Genomic DNA, 23,330 nt, shown 5'->3' with positions numbered 1-23,330 from the left:
TTGGCTGACCAGTACATCTCCCATGTAAATGCCAAGTTCCCTGGGTCAGTGCATGACGCGTATGTCATGCGAAATAGCAGCATCCCTTATGTGATGGAACAGCTACAGAGACACCGTGTGTGGCTAATTGGTGACTCTGGTTACCCCATCCTGTCGTGGCTACTGACCCCAGTTAGGAATCCCCGGACCAGGGCAGAGGAACGGTACAATGAGGCCCATGGGCGAACTAGGAGGATCATAGAATGGACCTTCGGGGTCCTGAAGGCCAGGTTTAGGTGCCTGCATATGACAGAGGGATCCCTAATGTACTCACCAAAGAAGGTGTGCCATATCATCGTGGCCTGCTGTATGCTTCACAGTCTTGCTTTGCGACGCCAGGTGCCTTTTCTGCAGGAGGATGGTCCAGATGGTGGTGTTGTAGCAGCTGTGGAGCCTGTGGAGAGTGAAGAGGAGGAAGACGACGGGGACGACACGGACAACAGGGATACAGTCATACAGCAATATTTTCAATAGCACACAGGTAAGAATCACCCACGCCATATTACATTTACTTAAGGCCTCATGCGTCTCTACTGTCTGTGTTTCCCCCCAGTTCTTGTTAACTGATTTGTGACTTTCCCTTCCCTTTTCAGAGCTGTATGACCCACTGTGTGACTTCTGCTTTGTTTGCCCATGGACTAAAGCTTATTGAAATTGGTATGTTGTCATCACGAAGTAACTGGACATTATTGCACCGTTATGTGTAATACATTTGTTAAGAATACAAGCAGACTCCTGTTATTTTAAGTGCAATAAGTGATTTATTTTAAGTGCTACATATAGGTACATGATTGTAAAACGGTGATGGGTGGGGGTGGAGTAATGTCCATGGCAGAGTCCAGTTCTCAGACGCACAGGCGCATTGTCCATATGCCTGTGGAAGGATGGAGCAGGGGCAGTTAAAGGTTGGACAGGGTGACAATGTGGGACAGTGGGATGACATCAGGGGGTATCTTATGCTGGCGGGGGTCTTGCAATCCTACTCTGTCTTCTTGTGAGATCTCAGGTTCCGCTTGCGGGGTGGTTCTTCTTCTGCAGGAGGTGGGGTTCTGGTGGCCTGTTGTTGTGTGGGGGCCTCCTGTCCACTAGCGCCGGCGGAGGTGGTAGGCTGTTCCTGGCCTGGGCTAGTGACAGGGGCCCTTTGGGGTGCCACATGGTCCCGCAATGTGGTGACTATCTGGTTAAGGGCCACGACGATGGTCCCCATTGCGGAACCGATGTTCCTCAGTTCCTCTCTGAACCCCATGTACCGTTCCTCCTGCAGTGCCTGGATCTCCTGGAACCTGGCCAGTACCGTCGCCATCGTCTCCTGGGAGTGGTGGTAAGCTCCCATGATGGAAGAGAGGGCCTCTTGGAGAGTGAGTTCCCTGGGCCTGTCCCCCCCCCCCCCCTGTCGCACAGCAGCCCTCCCAGTTCCCCTGTGTTCCTGGGCCTCTGTCCCCTGGACGGTGTGCCCACTACCACTGCCCCCAGGTCCCTGTTGTTGTTGGGGTGGTGCGTCAACCTGGGTGCCCTGTAGTGGTGGACACACCGCTGATTGACGTGTCCTGGAGACAGAGGCATGGGCCCGCTGGGTGGGAGCTGTGGTGGTGTTCCCAGAGGGGGTTGGGTCTGGTGTAGCCTGTGGCTGTCTGTGGGGAACCGACTGTCCAGAGGTCCCCGATGGGCCGGGCTGGTCATCTGGGTCCAGGGAGACAGAGCTGCTGTCATCGCTGGGGGCCTCTTCTGGGGGTGGGATGGACATCTCTGTACTCTCCGTGGCGGTGTGGTGGCGTTCGGGTCCTGCAGGGGTATAAAGGTATGGTTATTGCTTCTGTGTGTGGCATTTCGTGTGATGGGTGGGTGTCCGTGTACCCAAGTGCAGGCATTCCCTTGTGGGGGCTTTTGTGAGGGTGGCTTGTGGGGGTGATGTGTGTGTGCAGTGGGCATGCTTTAGTGATGGGTGTCCATGCTTTGTGGTCGCATGCAAGGCTTGGTGTTGGGATGGGTGGGTTGTGATGGTGAGCCATTTGCAAGGAGTTGGTGTGATGGGGGTGGGGGTGAGGGTGGGGGTATGATTTGGCATGCAGGTGGGGTGGGGGGAATGAAGTAGTGAAGATTTGACTTACCAGAGTCCATTCCTCCGCCTACTCCTGCGAGGCCCTCAGGATGCAGGATGTGCAAGACTTCCTCCTCCCATGCTGTGAATTCTGGGGGAGTAGGTGGGGGTCCGCCGCCAGTCTTCTGCACCGCAATGTTGTGCCTTGATACCATGGAACGCACCTTCCCCCGTAGGTCGTTCCAGCGCTTCCTTATGTCATCCCGATTGCGTGGATGCTGTCCCACCGCGTTGACCCTGTCCACTATCCTTTGCCATAGCTCCATCTTCCTGGCAATTGTGGTATGCTGCACCTGTGCCCCGAAGAGCTGGGGCTCTACACGGACTATTTCCTCCACCATGACCCTGAGTTCTGCGTCACTGAACCTGGGGTGTCTTTGGGGTGCCATGGGGTGGTGTGGATGAGGTGTGGGTTGGCGTTTGTGGTGATGAGTGTGGTGCGTGTGGTGGTGTGTGGTGTTTGGTGCGTGGATTCTGTGTGGGTGATGGTGTTGTGTGCCTCTGTGTTGTGGGATTGTCTATTCTGTGCTCTCTCTCTAGCCTTTGTCAATAATTTCGGGTCGTAGGGGTTTGTGGGTGATGTGGGTGTGTGTTTTATATTGTGTTGGGTGTGTGGGAGTGGTGTTAGTATGTGTATCAGGTGTGTGTGTTTCAAAATGACCAATGTGGCTGAGTTTTCTATGTGTGTGTGTATTTTGACCGCGGCGGTGTGTACCGCCAATGGAATACTGCGTTTGAAAAACCGCCGCGTGGATTCGTGTGTCGTGATAGTGTGGGCGTATTTCTGTTGGCGTGACGGTGGAGGTTTGGTCATCGCCATTTTTTCGCTGACCTTTGGTATGGCGGAGTTTTGTGGATGTCGGGTTTTTGCCGGTTTGCAAGTTGCGGGTCAGAATGACCGTGGCGGTTTGCCGCGACGGTGTTATGGCGGTCTTCTGACCGGCAGTAAGCGCCTTTTACTGCCGAGGTCAGAATGACCCCCTAAGTTTCCATTTCCTCTTCCTGCTAGGCAGAAGCAAGACACAATTTGAAGAAAGGATTCACTCTTCAAGCACATCACGTTCTTCCAAAGGTGAATCAACACAAGTCAGACAAGCCTGAACCTGCAAGGGTGAGAAACAATGAGCTTAGTAGGTTGCTTCCCTGACAGCACAAGAACGAATCTGCCCACTCAGTGTTCTCCTTCTTTCCTCGCTCCTTTATGCAAACCCAACACTTTTTGTAGATCCCAGAGACTCTTATTCTTTCTAGTTTACATGAGGAGAACTTTCTCATGTTCATTTTCAGTACTAGTAGTATATGACAACTTACCTTATGTTTAAAACGAGACAGTATGGTGAAAAAAGTCCAACACAGCTACCAGTATTTTGGCTAGGATAGCTGCATGACATAGATTTGGTAGTCTTAATTTTGTTTAATCATAGGCAAGCTCTTCTTTGTCCTCTAAGTGTTGGGGAAAGACAGTTTTTTAGGAATGTCTCCACAAGTTAATTTTCAATCTGATCTCCTTTGCATGGTCCCTTTTTGTTATCCAACTTGTCTACAATTAACTCTGCTCTCACTAGTAGCAGAAAGACTTTACTCCTAAACAATAGTAACCAATAGGTGTAATTTTCTATTTGAGAAGGCTCTTAATCCATCTTCCACGAATGTCCTCTCTTACTATTAAAGTGTGTTTATTGAGTCTTCTGGGTACTTCAGCTCTTATCTGCCTTTGGAGAGTGAGGCCTTTGCCTGCCTTGTTTTTCCAAGAACTCCGACCCTGTGCCCTATAGGAACATTTATTAAAACAATCACACTACTCATTATTACTTTATGGCTGGTGGCGATGCTTGATGCTTGTCTTTTTAATTCCCAGGCATTTAGTCCTATCGTGCTGATTACCATTACAAAGATAGCACCCTGCAGCCTACTTAAATCAACATTAGTAGTGGGACGACATGGAATCTTGCAAACTAGAAAAAAACAAACTACTCTCTAATAATTTAGAGCTGGTGCAATGTGTTGTGGTATCCTGCCTGTTTCCTGGACACGTGGTCCCATTATCCTGACCAACACCATCCCAAAGATATCCACCTGCATTTGTCGACATTAGAAGTAGAAGTATGTTGAGGCCAGCCAACTAGGAAAAATCATACTACCCCTTACTACTTCAAGGCTGTTCAGCGTCTGGGCTACCCTTCCTGATTACTGAGTACTTGTGACCAGCTGTACAAAGGTTGAAGTTGCAAAAAGCAGTCCTAAATTGTGCACTGACTTTTTGTGAACCCAATCTGATTTTGTGAAGTGACCTATTTAATAATATGTTAGTTTACTAAATGGGGAATCGCCGGAAGTCGCAGAACGACCTCCTTAATTATTAGTCACTGGACAGGTTGCAATTTGCGATCTTTTGTGATTGGCTATAATCATAGGGATGGTGGCCTGCAAGGGACAGCAGACACAATTCCTGTGATGGTCCTTCCAAAATAGAAAAAAAAGTCCTATCATACAAATGGGGCCCTTTACTAACTTTCTGTGCATATTGTTTCTTGCTGGCCAGCCTTCATTTTTATTTTTTCTCTGCTCACTTGTTTAGTTTTAATCAGTGTACATCTCCACCCCCTTAAATCTGCAGAGGCAACATACGTTATTTCGAAACAAGTCTGCATCTTAGTCTTCACCTTCCAGAGTCTTTTATTGCTGTAGCAATGGGCCATCAGGCAGCAATCATGTTCCCACAAATGTCATGCCCCTCAGCCTATCTAGATATTGTGAGCAAATTGGTTACTCTTTGCACCCTGATAATAGAATTTTTTCCATATCCCTCTGCTACCTTCTGTTGTTATTGTCTATTCTAGGAGCTTTGCTGTAGCCTGTGATTGGATCACAGAAGGCTTATAAAATTTGAAAGCAGACATGAACCTTGTTTATAGGAAATATTTCCTAGCCCCATGGCAAGAATTAATTTAGAGTATGGGTACATATAAGAGGGAGAGATGAATTTCATTTGCCTAAACTAGTGGTGGAGTACATGTTGATCATCCAACTACAGTGGACAGTATCTGAAGTTACCTGCTTTCGAATATGTTCTCAACATGAGGGCAAAGCCGGTGAGAGAGCAGAGTCCTCTGAGTCTGAGTGAACTTCACACCGGGCAGGACAAAAGTCTGACTTTCTCCTGTCACTGATAGTCTCCGATTGTTAGGTCTCGGCTAGACAGAGCTTGCGCTGTCTCTTCGAGAAATGTTGTATATACTTTGTGGGCTTCAGCCCGCCCATAGGCTCCCTGTTTGCTGGCTCTGTCATCACTTTCCTGTTGATTTTCCCCATTTGTCCATGGCATGCATTTGTAATTCCTCTTGCTGTCTTTAACCCTTCCTGAGAGCAGGGACCAAGTACTATATCAGTCCACTGATCACCATTTTAGCATCTGTTTTAGGAACTACCTTTTTCTTTGTTGAAAAGCAATTGACATGATTGGTCCTGTTTCACTCACTTCAAGCTCCTCAGTAAACAGGCCGGTAAATCTTCTTATCGTCACATTTGCTATGCATTCAGAGACCGAGGTCAAATGTCAGACACTGTTTGCCTGTCTTCTGTGCGTTTTCAGCTTTCTCCAGACTCACAGATGTGTAGGGTAAGTCTTGTTTTCTGTGCACATGATTGAATCTGTGTGTCGTGTCTGTCTCCTTTTTATCTCTCTTTCGCTTTCACAGTTCCTTCGACTAGTTTTTTTCACTGCTTCCGTGGTTGGAGTGTAATTGCTGAATTGTGTCAGTGTGCAAATGTTTTTTTTTTGTTTACCGAGTGCAGAGTCTCGCATGAGGCTTCACAACTGGCACATCATCAGGTATTGTCTTGTGCTCATGGTGACTTGCATGGCCAATGTTTATATGTTACTTGTGACACGTGTTGTGCTACTTGGACTATCCCTAAGGAAAACTAAAGTGCGAAAATAGGTTTTGTTGCAATGCAATGAAATATACTGCACATGCATTTCTGCTGGCATTGTTGGGTTTTTACATACTCCTTGTTATATTTTTGTCCGTGGACATGCATGAAAACAACTTTGTGTCCTCGATGGCACCATTACCCAGGCAACAGATGTTTCTGGCAGGCTGATAAAGCAAGCATGCTTTAATGAATCAAACATGTTAAACATAATGCTTGCATCATTTGTACAAGGCCCACTGAATTTATTACCAAGTCATCGGCACATGGGCACCACTGTGGAGCATAAGAGCGGGATGGTTATGAAAACTGCATAATTAAAAGCCTTCATCTCACACACCCTTCTGTTGTATTGCATCGTGGCAAAGGATACAATTTCCAAATGTTTAAATCCTATTTGGAGTTTTCTGGGCCTGACACATGTTCTTTTCTTTTCTTTTCTTGTTTTCGTATCAGTTGGGTTGGCCTTTCGCTACCGCTGTTCCTGGTTTTGTCTTTTTTTTTATCTTTACAGCCCACATCCATCCCAGCTCCTCTGTTGTTCCCCTAACTACCAGTTATTGCCGCAGCTCCCGCATTTGTCTTCATAATCTTTAAAGCCCCCCTCCCCCCTTGGTAGCCCTACTCAGCTGCATTTACATTCCAAGGTACATGGCTGTCTCTCACACAGTTGAGTGCTGGCTTCCCTGAAACTAAGAGCCATCTTGATTGGGCTGGATTTCTGTGAAAAGATTCCTCTTGTACAGCGCTGTTTTTTTTTTTTTTTTTAAAGTTTTTAAGTTTTTCACAAGGCCTGTATATTCATCTGGGGCTATAGTTGTGAGTTCAAGCTTGTTACATCTCCATCATCCGCTCAGTGACTATGTAGTGAAATTTGGTGTGTATACATAAAATACAGCTGCAGTGTGTAATGCAGGTGTGCACACTGTAACATGCCGCACATGTGCACATGGGTACATAGAGGGAAACAAAAGACTCAAACTGAGTGCAAGTCTGTTGCTCGTGTCCCTTCCATTTTCCATCCATGCCTGTGACAGCATCCATGTGTGGTTATCAGAATGGCACACTCGGCTGGATCAGCTCACTGTCCTAGGAAGATGAGTGTTTTGGTGGCAAGACAGCTGCAGCTTTCTTGTCCTCACTTAAACCAGCAACCTTGTAGTCCACGGGATGGGACAATATGACATAAGTTAGGAGACTGGCCTGTTGTGGGGTTTACGAGGGGAGATGTGTGTGACAGTCAATAGCCCAATATAGGGACGTATTAAAAATTACACGACAACCGCCACAACTGAACTGCTGGCTTTGGAATTGGGAAAACAGGTTCGAGTCTTGGTGTCGATTCAACATTCTGCAATTCACTCAATCTCCCCGGTTCTATAAAAACAAAGAAAATTATTGTGTCCTTTTGTAACGTAACTGGTGCTCATATAAAGCACTACAATTCCTTTGGGCCCTGTTTGCGCTATAAAAATATATATATATTTGCACAGTGCTGCAGCATTTACTGTTTTCACACCAACACTTCCAAAAGGTGCTGTTTATTTTCACCACCCCCAGACAACTTCATGGCTTGGAAAAAACACCACAGCGTCCAAATGACCACTTCAGTTGTAGGGACGTAGCACTATTTGTGCTGTGGTTTGGTAATGGTTGCATCCACTTCCTGCGATTGGAGGTAGATTCTTATTTTTCTTTTTTTCCAGCAGTATCATTAAGACTCTGTGTGCAGTTATGCGCCGCTGTAAAGGCCAGGTTTGGTCTTGAGGGAGATTTTGCTTAAAGTTTGCCGCTTGGTAGTGTGTTACCTTTTAAGCATGCACGAAAAGAGAATCATTAGACTGCAGACAGCCACTGTTAGCTGCAGCTTCCGAGTTTGCTAAACTCTGTCTGCCTTAAACGCACACTTTGAAACACTCAATGATTTGGATATTGTGCCCAGCTACAGACAACAGGTGCTTCAAGCGAATCCTCTAAGCCCCACACTTTTCAAAATGCCCCTCTGTGCTTCCTATAGCAACTGCATCCTGTCATTGATCACTTCCTCTGCTGCCTTGTCTATCAGCGCCAAATCTTGCACCTTGAACAACTGCCAGCACCAGATCATAATTTACAAACATGCATATGGACATTTTGAAGTGCTCTCCTGTTTCCTGGGCCAAACAGATTGTACATATACCTTTCGATAGAGGCTATACAATTGATTCAGGGCAGTGATCTTTTATTCACCCTCTTTAGAAACAAGCACTGGCAAAAACCATCAACAATTTACATTTTCAAGCTGTAATACTAAAAATGTGTATAGTGTCAAATACCCATGCACCCTATCATATAGTGGACAAATGTCTCAGCCAGTGAAGTCACGCATACTCAAACGTAGTTCAAGCATCAGATGTGGAGTGTGAGGTGCTCCCCTTGTAGAACATTTCACAGAGCTTACTCACTCAGCAGATGATATATGGGGGTCCATGTTTTATGTAGCACATCTAACCACCAGAGGGCCCCCTACCCCTATTGTTCTGAATAAAACGGAAGCTTTGCCGATAGAAAGATTTGGGACAGCACTCCACGAGCTAAATTATTTGGATTAAATGTGGTCCTTGATTTAAAGTAACTTTGCCTTTCTCTGAGCTAGGCACAGTTGCATTTGTGTCTATTCACATGTACATATTACTTTTACATAAGCGGTTCTTGCTCCGTGTGTTACACTAATTGTCCTGTAGGGAGGTTGTATGTACCTGAGATTTAACATCTGATATGTGGTTACTGACCTTTGATGTACTGTTGGGTCTGTTTCTAATGGATAACGATGATCATCGAGAATTGTTTTATGGAATTTAAATCTGATTTCATCCCAAGTAACCTGTTCACCCTTTGCTTTTTCTTGGCCGTTTTGCACCATTTACCTCTTCAAGCACTTAGGCTTGTTACGCCTCACATCCTGGTAGCTATTGCGGACGGTGTACCCTCAGTCACACACTGTTTCCATCAGCACTGATTTTTAAAGTGCATGGTCCTGCACACATTACGTGATTTGCAATGGCTGCTCTGTTCTTTCTAATTTCCAGCTCCCTTTGTCTCGGTCACATAATAGGTTGCTGGTTTCCATCCCCATCCCCAGGATGCCTGAGACGTCGGCAGTCGCTCGCTTTTTTGTAACCTGGGCATCTTTTGCATTACGCCCCAACCCTCCCACCCCGCCTGTAAATCCCAAATGCACCCATTTATAGGGGACGCATGTTTTACATCTGGCACTCCTCTACATCGTTCTACTGAATTTGCACTTCCCAACTCATTGCATATTGCTCTTCCCAACATGACGGCTAGGTTTTCCAGCTCCCAGTCCTCCCTGCAAATGTCACGTGATGAGATGCACGCTTAGAGCCCCACTTCCTGGCGAGACACAGGAGTTGACTTTACCCCGACACAGGAGCAGTCCTCTTTCGTCTGTGTGACATGCACATCTCTCCCATCGCCATTAAGTGAGCCACCCTGCATGATTATCACACCATTGGCTGGCCTTGGTGCAGTGGTTGCATTAAACATATTGCCGTCTTAGTTCCTTTTTTGTATTTCAGTCCCATTCCAAACTCCGGCCATTCCCTGACCCGATATGTCGAACACTTACTTGCCGAATGCGGGTTGACTAGTCCAGGAGCGGATACAGTGTTGTGCCGCCCTTTGAATACTACTACAGGGAGTGCAGAATTATTAGGCAAATGAGTATTTTGACCACATCATCCTCTTTATGCATGTTGTCTTACTCCAAGCTGTATAGGCTCGAAAGCCTACTACCAATTAAGCATATTAGGTGATGTGCATCTCTGTAATGAGAAGGGGTGTGGTCTAATGACATCAACACCCTATATCAGGTGTGCATAATTATTAGGCAACTTCCTTTCCTTTGGCAAAATGGGTCAAAAGAAGGACTTGACAGGCTCAGAAAAGTCAAAAATAGTGAGATATCTTGCAGAGGGATGCAGCACTCTTAAAATTGCAAAGCTTCTGAAGCGTGATCATCGAACAATCAAGCGTTTCATTCAAAATAGTCAACCGGGTCGCAAGAAGCGTGTGGAAAAACCAAGGCGCAAAATAACTGCCCATGAACTGAGAAAAGTCAAGCGTGCAGCTGCCACGATGCCACTTGCCACCAGTTTGGCCATATTTCAGAGCTGCAACATCACTGGAGTGCCCAAAAGCACAAGGTGTGCAATACTCAGAGACATGGCCAAGGTAAGAAAGGCTGAAAGACGACCACCACTGAACAAGACACACAAGCTGAAACGTCAAGACTGGGCCAAGAAATATCTCAAGACTGATTTTCTAAGGTTTTATGGACTGATGAAATGAGAGTGAGTCTTGATGGGCCAGATGGATGGGCCCGTGGCTGGATTGGTAAAGGGCAGAGAGCTCCAGTCCGACTCAGACGCCAGCAAGGTGGAGGTGGAGTACTGGTTTGGGCTGGTATCATCAAAGATGAGCTTGTGGGGCCTTTTCGGGTTGAGGATGGAGTCAAGCTCAACTCCCAGTCCTACTGCCAGTTCCTGGTAGACACCTTCTTCAAGCAGTGGTACAGGAAGAAGTCTGCATCCTTCAAGAAAAACATGATTTTCATGCAGGACAATGCTCCATCACACGCGTCCAAGTACTCCACAGCGTGGCTGGCAAGAAAGGGTATAAAAGAAGGAAATCTAATGACATAGCCTCCTTGTTCACCTGATCTGAACCCCATTGAGAACCTGTGGTCCATCATCAAATGTGAGATTTACAAGGAGGGAAAACAGTACACCTCTCTGAACAGTGTCTGGGAGGCTGTGGTTGCTGCTGCACGCAATGTTGATGGTGAACAGATCAAAACACTGACAGAATCCATGGATGGCAGGCTTTTGAGTGTCCTTGCAAAGAAAGGTGGGTATATTGGTCACTGATTTGTTTTTGTTTTGTTTTTGAATGTCAGAAATGTATATTTGTGAATGTTGAGATGTTATATTGGTTTCACTGGTAATAATAAATAATTGAAATGGGTATATATTTGTTTTTTGTTAAGTTGCCTAATAATTATGCACAGTAATAGTCACCTGCACACACAGATATCCCCCTAACATAGCTAAAACTAAAAACAAACTAAAAACTACTTCCAAAAATATTCAGCTTTGATATTAATGAGTTTTTTGGGTTCATTGAGAACATGGTTGTTGTTCAATAATAAAATTAATCCTCAAAAATACAACTTGCCTAATAATTCTGCACTCCCTGTATGCTCTGAGCAGTATAGCCTCGAGTGGACGTAGTGCGTGCTTTTTCCCTGCCCTGTCACAGGTAACGTGTACCCCCTCTGTCTCTGGCATTATTGGCTTTCTCTATGTACACAAATATCAGCTATTAAGGCACAAGTGTCCAACACTTGTGACCCTGCTCCTGCTTTTGATGCATACCAGTTCAGTGAGGGGCATGGCGACCAGGGTGCAAAATGGCACAAGAATTTAGCCTCTCTTTGTTTTCTTAGTTGGCTCTCATGTCTTCTATCAGCACTTTTCATTTTTTGATTATGCCTTGTCAGGGGTTTGGAATTTAATAAAATATCTACTTGTCCATGGGACAGGTAGCTTCTTAAATCTACTTGCCCTGTAAAAAAAGCTGCTTGTCTCTTTGGTGCCATGTAGTGCAGCAACAAATTGTGGCACAATCGCATTATGTAAACGCTCTGATAATAGCCTCTCTGATTATGCCATGACTACTTCTATAGTAGCGTTTGAATACTTGCAATTTCAACTACTATAGCAATTTTCTTATTTTGCCACCTTTCCGCAGTTCTTCATACTGGGGCTAGAGGAAGCAGTAAGCAATAGTTACAGGGCAGGAATGCATGTTTTAAGGATTTTCACCAGCTCTTCTCTAATTTTTTCCCATAATGGGAAAGATTGGAAATTTACTCCTACAGTGGCAGAAGTAGAAGTTTTTCCAGGTTGGAGGGAAAAAGCGGTTGAAGGGAAAGTGAACTTGTAAATGCTCAATAGATTTTCACATGAACAAATATACACATGCATATTTGCTCGTGCTAAGAATACAGTTCACAAATATTTTTCTAAGAATACAATTTCCTGGTCTTCTTCTGTAAGTTCATGTGAATTCATAAAAGCCACTAATTCAAAGACATGTACCATGGGTGCACTTTTGTGACTTTCTTGAAGAATTGGGTCCCTAATTAGGTCTGGCGTTGAGAAAGACATTTTGTTTTTATTAAACTTCTATTCTCTTTCGCCTGGCTTTACTCTGAGTGACCGCATTCTGCTCTTCTACAAGGAGCATATTAGTGCACAAAGTAGTTTTGTCCCATGCCAGGAACTACCGTGTGTAGGAAGTTGGCTCTGTATATACTATCTCAAAGTGAGAGATAGTGTGCACAGAGTCCAAGGGTTCCCTTTAGAGGTAAGATAGTGGCAAAATTAGATAATTCCAATGCTCTATTTTGTGGTAGTGTGGTCGAGCAGTAGGCTTATCAGAGGGTAGTGTTAAGCATTTGCTGTACACACATAGGCAATAAATGAGGAACACACACTCAAAGACTTAACTCCAGGCCAATAGTTTTTATATAGAAAAATATATTTTCTTAATTTATTTTAGAACCACAAGTTCAAGATTTGAAGTAAATACATAAAATGCAAGGTACTCCACATAGGTAAGTTAGGAACTTTGAATTAGAGCAGTAACATACACAGTTTTAGTGAAAATGGCAATAAGCAATTTTAAAAGTGGACACAATGCAAAAATCAACAGTTCCTGGGGGGAGGTAAGTAATGGTTAGTTTGTCAGGTAAGTAAGACACTTACAAGTCTAAGTTCCTGAGCATAGGCGGCCCACCTTTGGGGGTTCAAGGAAAACTCAAATTTACCACACCAGCAGCTCAGGCCCGGTCAGGTGCAGAGGTCAAAGAGGTGCCCAAAACACATAGGCGCCTATGAAGAACAGGGGTGCTCTGGAACCAGTCTGCTTACGGGTAAGTACCTGCGTCTTCGGAGGGCAGACCAGGGAGGGTTTGTAGCGCACTGGGGGGGGGACAAGTAGGCACACAAAACACACCCTCAGCGACACAGGGGCAGCCGGGTGCAGTGTGCAAAGCAGGCGTCGGGTTTGTAATTGAAATCAATGGAGGGACCTGGGGGTCACTCTAGCGGTGCAGGCAGGGCACAGGGGGGGCTTTCTCGAGCCAGCCACTGACTGGGCTAGGCAGAGGGTCACTCCTGCACTGAGGTTCGGTTCCTTCTGGTCCTGGGGGGCTGTGGGTGCAGTGCTTGGTCCAGGCGTCGGGTTCCTTGTTACAGGCAGTCACGGTCAGGGGGAGCCTCTGGATTCTCTCTGCATGCGTTGCTGTGGGCTTCCAGGGGGGTCGTCTCGGGCTACTCACGAGGTCGCAGTCGCCTTGGAGTCCTCCCTGAGGTGTTGGTTCTCTGGAGCTCGAGCCGGGGGCGTCAGGTGCAGAGGGTGAAGTCTCACGCTTCAGGCGGAAAGAGCGCGTTTTTAAAAGTTGCTTCTTTGATGCAAAAATGTTGCTGTGGGTGAACAGTGCCGCTGTTCTCGGGATTTTCTTGGTCCTTCGGGTTTCAGGGCAGTCCTCTGAGGCTTCAGAGGTTGCTGGTCCCTGTTGGATGTGTTGCTGTGCAGTTTTCTTTGAGTCTGGAGACAGGGTGTGTTTAGGTCAGGAGGGCAGTAGCCAATGGCTACTGTCCTGGAGGGTGGCTACACCCTCTTTATTGCTTCCTCCCTAAGGGGAGTGGGGCACATCCCTAATCCTATTGGGGGGAATCCTCCAAAACCAAGATGGAGGATTACTAAAGGCAGGGGTCACCTCAGCTCAGGGCACCTTAGGGGCTGCCCTGACTGGTGGGTGACTCCTCCTTGTTTTTCTCATTATCTCCTCCAGCCTTGCCGCCAAAAGTGGGGGCTGTGTCCAGAGGGGCGGGCATCTCCACTAGCTGGGATGCCGTGGGGTGCTGTAACAAAAGGCAAGAGCTTTTAAGGCTCACCGCCAGGTGTTACGGTTCCTGCAGTAGGAAGTAAGAAGCACCTCCCACCCACTGCAGGCTTTGTTTCTGTCCTCAGAGAGCACAAAGGCTCTCACCCCATGGGGGCAGAAACTCGTCTCAGTGGCAGACTGGCACTGACCAGTCAGTCTTGCACTGAAGGAGTGGGTAAATTACAGGGGGCATCTTCTAAGATGCCCTCTGGGTGCATTTTGTAATAAATCTAACACTTGCATTAGTGTGGGTTTATTATTCTGAGAAGTTTGGTATCAAACTTCCCAGTATTCAATGTAGCCATTATGGAGCTGTGGAGTTCGTTTTGACAAACTCCCAGACCATATACTTAATATGGCCACACTGTACTTACAATGTCTAAGAATGGACTTAGACACTGTAGGGGCATATTGCTCATGCAGCTATGCCCTCATGCCCTCATCTGTGGTATAGTGCACCCTGCCTTAGGGCTGTAAGGCCTGCTAGAGGGGTGACTTACCCATGCTACAGGCAGTATTTTGTGGGCATGGCATCCTGAGGGGGAGTGTCATGTCGACTTTGTCTTTTCCTCCCCACCATCACACACAATCTGCAATGGCAGTGTGCATGTGTTAGGTGAGGGGTCCCTTAGGGTGGCACAACACATGCTGCAGCCCTTAATTCACTGGTCACAGGTCCCTTGGTACTGCTGGTACCGTTTACAAGGGACTGATCTGTGTGCCAGGGATGTGCCAATTGTGGAACAATGGTACATTTTTAAGTGAAAGAACTCTGGTGCTGGGGCTTGGTTAGCAGGGTCCCAGCACACTTCTCAGTCAAGTCAGCATCAATACCAGGCAAAAAGTGGGGGGTAACTGCAACAGGAAGCAATCAGTGGCTTAACTGGAGGGGGACCCCCTGCAAAGAACATGGAGGCCCTCCCCTCCACAGACTCACTCAGGGCAGGTGCTGTGCTGAAGATTCACCCTCGGAGGGGGGCTTTGGGGCCTTTGTTACACCACTGTTGGCAATGTGTGCTTTTTTTTTTTAGACTAAAAACTGTTTTTTTTTTTTTTTTGCTAGTGTTTATTACAACGGTGAGGGCTTAGCATCTCCCACAACAATAAAGTGTTTAAAAAAAAATAAAAATTCAAAACAAGACACACATTGACAAAACCAAAAGACTCACAAAAAAGGTTGGATCTGTTGGCTTTCTCAGTGCTTGTTTATTTTCATCTTTCCCATAATCTTGTTCAAAATGGTTACACTGATTTTCAATTAGGAATATTTATGGAAATACTGGCATGCATCAACACATTTTACTAAATGGCATTTCAAAGAAACAGCACCTACAATTTCATAGTAGTGAAACGTTTTTTTCCTACTTGCATTTTTTTCTGAACATTTTAATTTGAAAGCAAGGAATCATCACTCTTGCTTACAATATTCTGCAAACATTTGCATCTAATCAGAGAGCATTCTGGGAGCATTACACTTAGCCTCATATTTTTAGTTTTCAAACGGGTGAACACTGTTTTTTATTTTTTTTAAACTGGAACCACAATCAGTAGTGTAGTGTGACCTTAAAACGTTTATTTACAGCGCTCACCCTAATAATGAACACTTTTCATTAACTAACCATAAATACAAGTTTGAACAGAATTAACACATGGACACACATTACCTCAGCTGCAGACAGTTCCCTTCTCTGTAAACTGGCAGCCAAAGGGTTTGTGCTGCAGGGGCTTGGGCCTACTTTACCCAAGGACAAAATAAACATGAAAACTTGTTGCCCTTGACCCCGAACAAATTCCACATCCCTGCTTGTATGGGTTTTTCCAGCACCTGGTAATCCCTCTTGTGTTGGGATGGCATTATTTGAAAACATACGCTGTTTATTACCATTTTTATTTCTGTATACATTGTTTGTCCACTAGACACTTCTTTCCTCCATGGTCCTGAGGAGGCCCCTGGTTTCCAGGGGCCAAAAACGTGTCAACACCATGTTTTGTAGGAGTTGTTTGAAATAAATAAGGCACTAAAATATGTGTGGGAATCACATCTTCTGAAAAGGAGTAGATGGAGCATCTCTTAGATGTATTCCCTGTTTCAACTCCCTCCAATGTGGGCTGATTCCATAAACTTAGGATCACAGCCACACAAAGTTGAGTAGCTTGGAAGATTGGAGTATGACTGTATTGAATTGGATTTGGACTCCCTGCTAGAAGTCTGGCAGAAGTTTTTTGTTTAATTATGTTTTAGTGATGTATTGATGTATATTGTATGTTTTGTTGGAGTGGATATGATGGTTTCATACGTCAGGCACCATGTAGGTTCTTTAAGTAACAGGCTTTTATGTGAGTTTGTCTAAAGAAATTATATATTATTTTCCAGTGACTAATTTATGTATTCACTACATATGTAATCTTCCTTTTACAACCCCCCTTTTTTTCTGCGAATATCGTACCACGTATCCAGTTGTAATAGGGTCAGTTGGGTTGCACCCCAACTGTTCTGAATACAACTGATTCTGGGCAGTGATCTTTCATTCAAACCCTAAATAAACAAGCATTAGCAAGGCCAATAGGTCTTGCTTTCAAGTATACCACTGCTTTTTGCCAATGCTGTTCCACAGTGGCAAAAGGGAAAACATAGTTAATATCATCAGCAAAACAAAAAAATAACAGGTCTTGCCAATATGGGATCTAATGGATATGTCAATGGCTTTGTTTAGCCATACAGCACAGCTGCTGGACAGCATTACTAAGAGTAAACAAATAAATAAAATAAATCTATGATGTGGTCAGTACTGGCTCAGAGGGGTCTTTTTCTTTACTTTCAGTCACACTGCACAGCAGCCACACTGCTGTACAACATGGCTTAAAAACATTGACAAAGACATAAGATGCAGCTGTTTATTTGCCTTTGTCATTTTCAAGGTGGAGCGCAAGCGCTCTGAAGTGTTGTGGACTTTTAACCACACCCACCGCACGCCCATCACTATCACTCATTCACGGGTTTGCCTTTCAAAAATTCTTTATCATCATTGGTAAATGCTTTACGTTTGTTCCTCCTTGCCGCGGTTTTGTTACTGCCATTGACCTTGTTACATGGATAATTGCACGTTTGCCGATGCGTTTGACCTCGAGCGAACTTCTTTTTTCTTTTGTGTTTCTCCTTCACGTTCATGCTCACGGCGGCTATGGCGCTTTGAATTGGCTTGCTTATCCCAACTGTTTTACTTTTCATTTTCAAATTATGTTGCAAGAAAAGTCCAGTTGGGAATTTACAATGCTAATAGCTCTAACTCGAATAAATGAGAGACCCATTACATTGCAAATGCTTGTTTGCCAAGTTGTCCAGCAGTGCGGGTGCTGTGCAGCATGGTTCAAAGTAAAATGAAAAAAAAAAAACGCTATGAAATGGTCAGCATTCACCACATCATAGCGCCTTTTTTCTTTCTTTCAGCCATGACTGTACAACATAACTTTAAAAAAAACATATTGACAAAGCCAAAAGATCTTGCATAGGCCTTTTCAATTTATGTAGGCGCCTGCTGGTGCGCACTCTTTAGGTCTCGGCTAGACAGCGCTTGCGCCCTCTCTTCGGGGTATGCCCGCAGTTAATTTTCTTTTTTAAAGGGTTTACCTTGCGGTCCTCCCTCGAGGTGTCTTTAAGGCAGCGTGAGCCACTGCTTTTAATATGTTGATCGATCAGATGCATGGAAGCATCCACGGCGTTACCCGTTCAGTCATCATGCCACCCGTCAGCCACTCCATAACACATGGCTGAATGACAATACCATTGACAACGCCAATACACCTCAGATCGCTGAGATCAGTTGGCTTTGCCAGTGCTTGTTGTGGTTCTGTTGCTGTTTTGCTTCATACCAGGTTAAGGGCCTATCAACTGACAATCATTATAGTGATTTATTCTTGTCCATTTGTTCACAGCGCTACCGTCACCATACACCGGACACATAGACACCTGCAGTTAAGCTGCAATTACATTTTTTTAAATGAGCTGTTGTTGTCATTGTTGTTTAGCTGCTAAGAAAAAAGTACTGTTTGTTTAACAAATAAATGTTTATTGTTTAACTATTATGCCTAATTTGAAATAGCTTAATCGTTTTGCAGATTTGAGGGGTGCAGTAATTGGTTGGCAGGCAGTCTTTGGGTGTAGGAATAGCTCAACAGTGCGATTTGTGTGCCCCTGCTGCCCTCATTTCTCACTAACCTCTAATTTTAATTTCCAAGGTTTGGTTAAGTTTCAACCCTCTCTTTGGCCCTGGGATTCAGTGAGGAACAACGTGAGAAGTGCCTTGACTGAAATGTGCGTGCTCTATGACGTCCTTAACATTGTCAAGGATAAACGGTACATGACCCTCGACCCAGTGTCACAGGACGGCCTGCCACCAAAACAGGTAAGTGCTAAACACAAAGTCAACTAACACATATCGTGGCAAATTCCTGCCTCTAGCCAGACATTGTGTGCCAGTTGACCTGCAGAAGAGCTCTAAACTAAACTCTAATCTCTAACCTCTAAACGAGGTTTCCAGGTTTTAATTGCAGATTAATTTGTGTGGCTTGAGCACGATAGGAAAAAGTAGGCGATGTCATGTTCTGGGCTTTCAAAAGTATGTCCTCGGCTGACAAACAGATGAGTGCAAGGAATGAAGGTAGAACCGCACTTGTGTCGCGACCAAAAATGAAATCTAACATGCTCCGTGGAGTCCGTATAACTAATTGAGCTACTGCAATTAAAGTGACTCACTCATGTATTATTTATGTCTGGGCAGTTTCCATAGTTTGGTCGCTACGTGAATGAATGACTAAACTGATACGTTTGCTAATTGAGATGCTTTCAGGTACTCCGGGTGCAGAGAAGTGGAAGTGTGGAAAGTTCACCACACATGAGGGTTAGTTCTTTCTGAAGGCTAGGTGGTAAGTCGTGAGGTGGCCAGTCACACGGAGCACATTCAGTTGCAGGGGTGCTACGGTGTCAGCAAGCTCGGGGAACCTGGAGTAGAATGTAACTGGCTTTTGATGAGAGGCCATTATTGCAATTCAGAATCCGAGATATGGTATCTCGGGAGTTCTGTCTGGCAAGGTCTGCTTCAATGATCTCCAACGTTTTGGACTACCTGGTGACAAATATGATTCTGTGACAAGTGAAGGATGAGCAGTTTGGCAAAGTCCAATTGGGAGCTGATGTTCACTCTGATAATGAGCGATCTCCTGCAGAGAACCCTGGAAAATAGGTTTGGGACGGTGGAGATTGCGTTTCGATTTGCTGACAACAGATCTGACCTGGTAGTTGTGTGTGCAAAGAACGACTTCTGGGTGTAGGTCGTGATACAGGCGGTCTTCACCTGATTTAGAATGATTGCAGGAGTCTGATTGATACATAGGTTGAATGTGCATTTTCTGAGAAGAAAGGCAATTAAGTGTCAAAACTATTTATGCTTGTCACTCATACTTTCCACTTAAATACATTTTTTTCTTCTTAATTTACGATGTGACCGCTCAGAAGTGCTGTACATCATTTAGAAATATCAGACTCTTCCCTCCCCCAAGGCACAGTCAGTAGCTGATACGGCCTCCCGTGGGTTAGGCATCTCACCCATAGGATATGGCAGCCTTTGATATGATGCTTGTCACAAACGTTTACATATCTGATTCTGATTAGTAGTTCCTTGTTTACAGATCTTCAATAGAAGGCCAACTCCAGTGGCCATGCGCCATGAAGATGCATTTGGTACGCCCCTGTGCTTTAATTAACTTAACCTCAGAAGACTTTTTATATTTAATGACTTTGCATGACTTCATTCTCCACCTTTTTCCATTTGTCAGTGGGAATGTTCTGACATCCACTACAAGTTCTTGCACAAAAATAAACACAAGGCATACTAAGTAGGGAAGGTGTTCATGGAAATGAGATGATCAAAAGCATAAGGGAAATTATCTAAGGAATTCCTCATTAAAATAGATTTGGTTACAAAGTAATAGAATTCAAGGTGTTAATTTTTTGTCTAAATTGTACTAGAAAGCATTGTTTTGAGATTAGTATTTTTTTTTTTTTAAAGAGAGGAAAATATATTTTCTTCCTAATCATACATCCATGGGTATTGAAGAATTTTTAATATTTAGATTTTTTTTTTTTTTTTTTTTTAAAGAATCCCCCAATTTTGCAGTTCGTTTCAAAGAAGAAATCCCTTACTGGAGCATCACATATCCTTTTGAAAGGGGCAGAGCGCCTGACCAAATCTGTTGCTGAGACCCAAGAAAATAAGCGACAAAGAGATTTCAACTCTGAGTTATTGAGGCTAAGACAGCACTGGAAGCTGAGAAAAGTGGGTGATAAAATCCTCGGGGATCTAAGCTACAGGAGTGCTGGTAAGTGGTTCGTTTTTTTGCAGTAAACTCCGCTTCACTGCACAGCTTATGCCCATACTAGGTCTGTACTCCATCAAATTTGGAATATGATTATAAGACCCTTAAGTAACACATGGGCAAATGCACTGCTTTAGTAACCACTGACACCATTTACAACGAGAGAACAAGGGTTTGTTGGATAGGATCTAGCTGCATCCAAAGATTAGGTAACACCTGTACATGGTCATCCACCAGAGATTGTTGAGGCTTTTAGAGTCTAATATTCACTTGTGGGTGCAGTGAAATATTTTTTTTTTTTCCAAGGTGTATTTTGCACCTAAATGTGATTTGTTTTTTTGCTCTTGCAAATAGTATACACCCCTATTGATGTACCAAAGGAGAGTTTGCACCGCTTGTGTTTTGGCACCTAAATGTGTTTTTTTGTTCATTTGTTTTTTATTTCTTCGTCTAAATCTGTTTTTGGATCCAAATGTAATTATTACTCCTTTTGTTTTGTAGTGTCATTATGCACCAAAATCTGTTTCCTCCTAAGTGTGATATGTGGGCATAAAATTGTTATCTCTCCTACTGGTATTCAATACAGGGTAATTTTTCACCTCAATATGTTGTCATCAAAGTGTGATGACATACGGATACCTCGTCTGACACCAACTGTGACACTTTATTAGTGATTTTTTTTTTTCCTGTAGTGAGTGATTTTGAACGTAGATCACTCCTGTTCATTGCACAAAGGGTTGTTTTGTACCTGTTTGTGTGCACCCTATGTGGTTTTTAATTGTAAATGTGACTTTGTAGCTAAATTTGTTATTTTGTACTTTAGTGTTTCCATAACCCTACTAGTTGTGCAGCTAAAAGTAATTGTTTTTATTTAGCAAAGGTGAGGTAATACTGATGAACTCCTTTTACACCTAATGTGATACTTTAATAGTGCACTTTCTGTCTGTACTAAGCTATACCTGCTGGCAGCATAGTCAGGGCTGTTTATAATTTGTGTCTCAAGATCAACAGCCAGCATATATTTTGCATGATTGTATTATGGCCACCAAGCCTAAAACAAAGAGAGCTTCGGTATCAGATCAGACTCCAGGATGCACACAATAAAAATGTAGAGTGCCTAGTCTCTCCATTCTATCCAAAATAACCCTCTAATACCGCAAACATTGAGCCTGATGGCCAACTAGGAATTCTTAATCTGTGACAAATAACATTCTCTTAGACTCAGCTCCATTAAAGACTGGTGTAATTTTTCCTGATAATGATTATCTGTACATTAACCTTTCATTTATTTATCTTGACACGAAAATCTCTAAGGGGAAAGAAATGTAGTATGTTTGGTTACCATAACTAAAAATGTGAACTACTCATCAGCCTGTGTGAAACTCAGAAGGTGGTCATGAGCCAATATTCATCTGTCACCTTCAAATCTTCAACACATTGTTGATACCCTGGAAGGCTTAAAAGCTTATTCCATTGTTAGGAATGTTAACATAGGTGCCTTGTCTACTATCTGTTTTATGGCACTACTAGTTCTCGCTCTTTCACTCCCGCATCTCCACAATATCATCCACACACTGCTCAGGAAATGAAGTGAGAATGCTTAATGCCTTCTTAGTTCAAGGTAGCCGGTGTAAAGAATGACTCTGGTGCTGGTAAGTTCAATTTCTATGTATTTAAGGAGCGCAAACCATAAGCAGCTCCTCCTCACCTAAGTTGCCCGCCAACTGTCATCCCTCTCTTACATTTTACATTCTAGAATCTGTAATATCTAGTTACTATGGTGCTAGTAACTAGGACACCACATCTCCCTTCCTTAATACAATTCCAATAAAAGACATAACAGTACAAAACTTAACTTGACTACATGAAAATGCAATGGTATCCAATACAACTCTATCACTACTATTACCACACTATTATTACAATAAGCCCCACTTCCTTTTTCCCTTAATGTACAAAACATTTTATATACATATGCAATCTTGTTTTAATTTCACATCACAGAATCATTGAATTTCTTTGGTAACATTACTTTCCTTCCCCTTTGTGTTGTTGTTTTCGAGTTTGCTTCTAACTCATTTGCAATCTGTTCTGTATTGTTTGAGGTATTTTCTTCATTACTTGACATCTCAACCCTTTACTCTGATATGTTAATTTATAATGTTCAGTGTTAAATTCTTTGTAAGCGTCCTTTATGTCGTCTACATCCATTTTGTATAGTGTGTATTGTCACCCTTTTTATGATCGAATTTCCAATCCAGAATTTTATTACATTTAGACGTTCTGTTAAAATTCCATATTTTTTTGGGCACTTAGTGAGGCTGACACATTATAAACTTTTTTACTTATAGTGGTTCAGTAAATTTGCTGCATCCTTTCCTCATTCTGTAGCCTAGCTTCACTCTTACCCAGTCACTTTGAAGCAAGTGTACCTCTTTTACTCCATGTTTATTATCATAATGTCTTATACAATTTGTGCATTTTTACCATGTTTCTTTTAACCACAGACGGTGACCATTTGCTACAAACCTTTTTATTCATCCAAACTAGATTGTCTTTAGTGAACTGCTCTCTCCCCCTTAAAATTCTAAACTGGCTATATCCAATTCCTTTGGGAGTTATTCTAGATGCCCATATTGTGTTATTCAGCTGTTTCTCCCAATACTTACCTATGCTGATAGCAGCTTGTATACTACCAATTATTACTTAGTTAAACTGTTCTAATATTCCATTGCCAGCTGGATTGTAAACCGGGGGTCTTTTACTTGTTATCCCATTCCTTTTCAGGAATTTTCCAAATCTCTCTGATATAAGTTGTGGGCCATTGTCACTCAACACATACTTTGGAATACCTTCTCTTATAAATAGACTTTC

The 23,330-nt window shown here is 43.7% G+C and overlaps 1 protein-coding gene across 1 annotated transcript in view; it reads left to right on the top strand.

Moving 5' to 3' along the window:
- Positions 1 to 23,330, top strand: part of MED17 (mediator complex subunit 17) — a 106,073-nt gene that overhangs the window by 7,380 nt on the left and 75,363 nt on the right. Inside the window, exons 2-3 of the mRNA XM_069202437.1 lie at positions 18,321 to 18,487; positions 20,240 to 20,459. Of these exons, the coding sequence (XP_069058538.1) occupies positions 18,321 to 18,487; positions 20,240 to 20,459 (387 nt within the window). The remainder of the gene's footprint in view (positions 1 to 18,320; positions 18,488 to 20,239; positions 20,460 to 23,330) is intronic.

The sequence above is a fragment of the Pleurodeles waltl genome, chromosome 8, assembly GCF_031143425.1.
Source record: "Pleurodeles waltl isolate 20211129_DDA chromosome 8, aPleWal1.hap1.20221129, whole genome shotgun sequence".
Lineage (NCBI taxonomy): Eukaryota > Metazoa > Chordata > Amphibia > Caudata > Salamandridae > Pleurodeles > Pleurodeles waltl.
This window is presented reverse-complemented; position numbering and strand designations above follow the sequence as displayed.